Below are 4,854 nucleotides of genomic sequence, written 5' to 3' on the forward strand. Positions count from 1 at the left end.
ACCCTTCCTCGGCAGCGCGGCTCGAGCGGTCGGTAAAGAAGCTCTTCATGCGGGGATGAATGTAGTGGGGGATGTAGTGACGAACGGGAAGCCCTTGAAGGTGGCGCTTGAAGATCGCTTAGCGGAATCGGGATTGAACTTGAAAAGAAAGGCTAAAGAAAAAATTGGGTCTATGATGCGTGGATCGGGGTATAAAAGGAAGCGTAAGCGTCTCACGACTCATAAGCTTTCTGGGCGTGGTTCTGTCAAGACACTGAATTCCAGAAAGAATAAAAAGACTAAGCCTGCACAAAAAAATAAGAAAAAAGTAAAAAAAGTGAAGAAAAATAAATCAAAAACCGGGACTCGTGATTTGTACGACATTTTCCATTAAGTATCATGTCGTTTTTACATTCACACTCTTCCGAGTGCGTGAAGTCGGAGCTGGATCTATTTACTATCCCCCCGACACCGACAAGCATCGAAAATTCTCAATTTCTTTATTATAACCCTGTATCGACACTGTCAGATGACACGCCGATTGAAGTTATCGTGCCAGGTCATGGAGAAGAATACATTGATCTGGCTCACACAATGATAAAAATCCGAGCGAAAATTCTTAGGCCTGATGGAACTGCTGCAAGCGCTGATTCAGTCGGCCCTGTGAATAATTTTCTGCATTCAATGTTCAATCAAGTGGATGTATACTTTAATCAAAAAGTTGTTACACCACCAAATAATCTCTACGCATATAGAGCTTACATTGAAACACTACTGAATTATGGCCAAGATGCTAAAGCCTCACACCTTGGGATGGCCTTGTGGGCAACCGATACATATTCTGCTATGGACACCCCTGTAATTGTCAGCGATGATGTACGAAAAAATATCGGTCTAACGGCTCGAAATGTATTTACGAGAGGAGGAAGGACGTCTGATATGCTTGGACATTTGCATTGCGATGTTTTCAATCAAGATAAATTTTTGATGGACGGCGTGGAACTACGAGTTCGTCTGATTCGAGCAAAGGATGAATATTGTCTCATGGATGATACCCCTCATAATTATAAAGTAAAAATTGAGGAGGCTGCATTGATTATACGACGTGTGAGACTGAGCCCTGGAATCCTGATAGCCCATGCAAAAACATTGGCACAGACAACTGCAAAGTATCCCTTGACACGAGTCGAGGTTAAATCGTTTGTCATGCATAGTGGAATTTTAGGGGAGACGATAGATAACGCCATTTTGGGACAGTTACCTAAGAGAATCATTCTTGGTTTTGTTGAAAATACCAGTTTTAATGGAATGAGAAAGAAGAACCTCTTCAACTTCCAGAACTTTGGAATCAACTTTTTATGTATGAATGTGGATGGGCGTCAGATACCTACGAAACCATTACAACCCTGTTATACAAGCGATGCGTGTCTGGATGTGGAGGCTTTCAATACCCTATTTGCTGGAACCGGTACACATTTTAGTGATCATGGCAATGGCATTGGTCGTCGAGCATATTCTGAGGGCTTCTGCTTATTCGCATTTGACCTAACTCCAGATTTATCTGCAAGTTCTGCTGGGCACTGGAATCTCGTAAGGAGCGGGAGTGTTCGCATTGAAGTCCGCTTTGATAAAGCTTCGGAATCAAATGTAAACTGTTTGCTATATGCGGAATATGATAATTTGCTTGAAATCGACTCGACAAGACAGGTCATTGTCGATTATAGTGGGTGAGGAGCAGAAGAATCTATTTAATAGAAGATCACTCGGCAATAGCGTTAGTTGAGTGTAAACAGGCGGTCAAGGCACCACACTATAAATCTGCTCTACCTGGGTCCTAAAAAACCGCAATAATTACCCCGTTGTGACGTCGCTTTATGAATACCCTCGAGCTCTTGAAAGTGCTACCGCATACCGATGCATCAATTGGAGGAGTCTACCCTGCTGACCGGGTCCCCTGGTCATGGAGACGACCCTGTGCCATCATCGTCAACACCGATAATCACAACCAGGAAGGACGACACTGGGTTGCCATTTATCTCGGTTCCGATGGACGAGGAGTCTATTTTGACAGCTTCGGAATGCCACCCTTCGACTCAAGAACCGAACAACGCCTTAGGCGTAATTGCCGCATATATGAATGGAGCCAGAAAAGACTCCAAGATATATCGTCTGATGTTTGTGGGCAGTACTGCATTACTGTGCTTCACTGGCTTTTCAATGATCGGTCTCTACAGTCCTTTCATAAATTATTTACTTCAGACACAAAACGTAACGATCGCATTGTATTGAAATTGTTTAAAAAAATTACGGATAGCAAAACTTGTAAGCGTAAAAATTTAAGTAGACCTTTTCAGAGTCTATCTGGCAGAGGTGTTTTGCATTGTATTCAGCGTTGTTTAAAAGAAAAGACATTTATAACTTGATCAATTACTTGATAAAAATTATAATAATCTCTTAAAATTAATAATAATAATAATATGTACCCTAGATGATAATCATTCCTGAACAAATAATCCTTCTAAACATAACAATTCTGTATTATATATATTTTTTCCACCCATCTCCTCTTTTCCACCCACCATCCTCTCTTCGCCCGGAAGTCTATTGTTCAATAAAACGCAACATACACAAATCAATTACTTAAAGTCAAATTCCTTTGTCAAGACACAAAGGGGGTGAACGTGTCCAGACGCACATCCCAACAACAATACCCCCTGGGGGGCACACCTGCACCTGCACGTCCATTTCCTGGAAAAAAGGGGGGAGGGGGCGTGGGAAATTCCCCAATACTGGCCACTTACTACTTACCACTTCCAAAATTTTTCTGTCATGTCTTTGAACTCAAACATATAAGATAAAAAAAAATCAACAACATCGAAAATGTCCGAATGGTGAAAAAAAATATTTTAGGCTTTTTTATCGCAAAAAGGGGGGTTCACGAAAGTTTCCGAGATTTGACGCAATTTTGGGAAAAGAAGATATGTTTTCTTCCTTTATTTATTATTCTGCAACCCATAGAACCGGCGTTATTAGCCGTTTTAGTGACAACCCTTAATTACCACATAAAAAATGGAGAGAGTGGTACAAAAATTTTGAAATAAATCAGAGATACTTTTTTTGATACCCAGAACCTTGGAAAAAATTTTGAACAAAATCGCTGACAGTCGAAAAAATGAGTAGCTGGTTTCACAAAGAATGTCCCTAATATTTAATATGTGATGTCTAAAGTCTAGTATCTAATTTGCAATGTCGAATATTCAATATCTCATAACTGGCAATTATAGCTGCAAAAAATTTCAGACGATCTGCTATTGAAAAACTAGTCCGTTATAAAAGTAGACGCTTTGTTAACAATCGTTTCCGAGAATCCAATTTTGGATAGTCGTCGAGAGGATAAGGTAATATAAATCATCATTTGTTGAGGAGCACCTCAGTTGTAATCATGGAGAACCTGTCACCAGAAGACATACGCTCATACATACAATAGTACTCCACCAAACTGTCCCGCCTGTGAGGATAGAGTGGAGAAGTATTTCAGTGATGTTTCGCTGGAAAGTATCTGGAGTGTCATCAGTCAAGTGCACTTTTTGACGAGGAACTATGCTGCTGTGAGAAAGAACAATGAAAAAGATGCCTCAGATAATTCACTCCTGCCTTTATCTATTCTCAGTATGAAACAACTGACTGTTAATCTTAACTCTATTGAAGAATTAATAGTAGGAGTAAATGATAATTTTATGCGAGATTATCAGATTAGCTCATGGAGCAACCGATAGAACAGAAAGAGTGAACCAAATTTGTACGGGAAAAGTCCAGCAGCATCCATGTTACAGGTAGTCTACATAAACTCAACCTCGGTGTAAACATAATGTTTGAATCATTGAAAGCCGAGGCAGACTCGGCGTTTGATCATGGTGCTGCTGATGAGCAATAAAAAGATTTTCTTCTCAAACAATAATTGCTTATTTATTTATTCATTTAGCTCAATGATTACATTTTTTTTTTCAAATGAGTTTCTTGACGCTGCCGGTGAGTAGGCTGTATTCGACGATTCGATCATGTAAGATCAAGCACTAGACTGTGGTGTTGACGTCGAAGATCTCGAATGTTTCAAACGCCAGACGAATGTTCACAGGTCCCGATTTCAAGAACTCTTTCTGCTTGGAGCAATCGAAGACGATGAGTGGTGCTTCATGAAGTCCGCTCAGGCTCTTTATAGCAACAGGAGGTTTGAAAGATGGTGTACATATAGTAGGGAAGAGCTGATTGGTTGTGTTCAATGTTCAAATTCAGATTCCATATGGATAACTTTGCGAATTCAAGAATATTTAGATTTCTCGAATATTCCAATGGTCAAATGCACTGGTATCCTTCAAAACGTCATTTTTTCTAGCTATTCGGAAACCACGGATGACGTAACGCGGTTTCTTCAATTGCATTGAGTATTTTACAATCCGGACATGCTTCGTTGTGCTCGGCAGCATACTATAGTCGTCCAATTCCGAAGAGCAAGAGCTCATCGGCAACAACCGTGTCTTGAAATCTGATTGAGAAACTGCACTTTTCAAGTCTTGACAGGTTTAATGAAGGGCAGCATCCCATCGATCTTGGTGATCTTTATTTTGAAGTGTTCAGCCTGTGATCCATCATTGGTTTGAAATATAGCATTAAAATTGCTGTGTGAACGTGGCAGGATTAGCAGGTGCTTCGCCTGCATAACAATTCTTTGATAATCTTCAGCGAATCCTGAAATCATGCTTAGGCTTATGGATTTACCAAAATATCTTGACTCATGAGTCATTTTCTTCTCGTTGTCAATCCTCCAGCCCGCATTTTCCACAGAATATTTCTGGCTATGACTCTGAGAGAAGTCAT

General features: G+C 40.3%; 1 protein-coding gene across 1 annotated transcript; it reads left to right on the forward strand.

Moving 5' to 3' along the window:
- The first annotated feature begins 378 nt into the window (after nucleotides 1-378).
- On the forward strand, nucleotides 379-1,710 carry LOC105272115 (uncharacterized protein F54H12.2-like). Its single transcript, XM_011314029.1, has one exon. The coding sequence runs from the start codon at nucleotides 379-381 to the stop codon at nucleotides 1,708-1,710; it is 1,332 nt and encodes a 443-aa protein (XP_011312331.1).
- The last annotated feature ends 3,144 nt before the right edge of the window (nucleotides 1,711-4,854 follow it).

Source organism: Fopius arisanus, unplaced genomic scaffold (genome assembly GCF_000806365.1).
Source record: "Fopius arisanus strain USDA-PBARC FA_bdor unplaced genomic scaffold, ASM80636v1 scaffold00141, whole genome shotgun sequence".
NCBI classification, from domain to species: Eukaryota; Metazoa; Arthropoda; class Insecta; order Hymenoptera; family Braconidae; genus Fopius; species Fopius arisanus.

Excerpts from the sequence above, each read along its gene's own strand:
- LOC105272115 (XM_011314029.1), top strand. The coding sequence starts at position 379 with ATGTCGTTTTTACATTCACACTCTTCCGAGTGCGTGAAGTCGGAGCTG.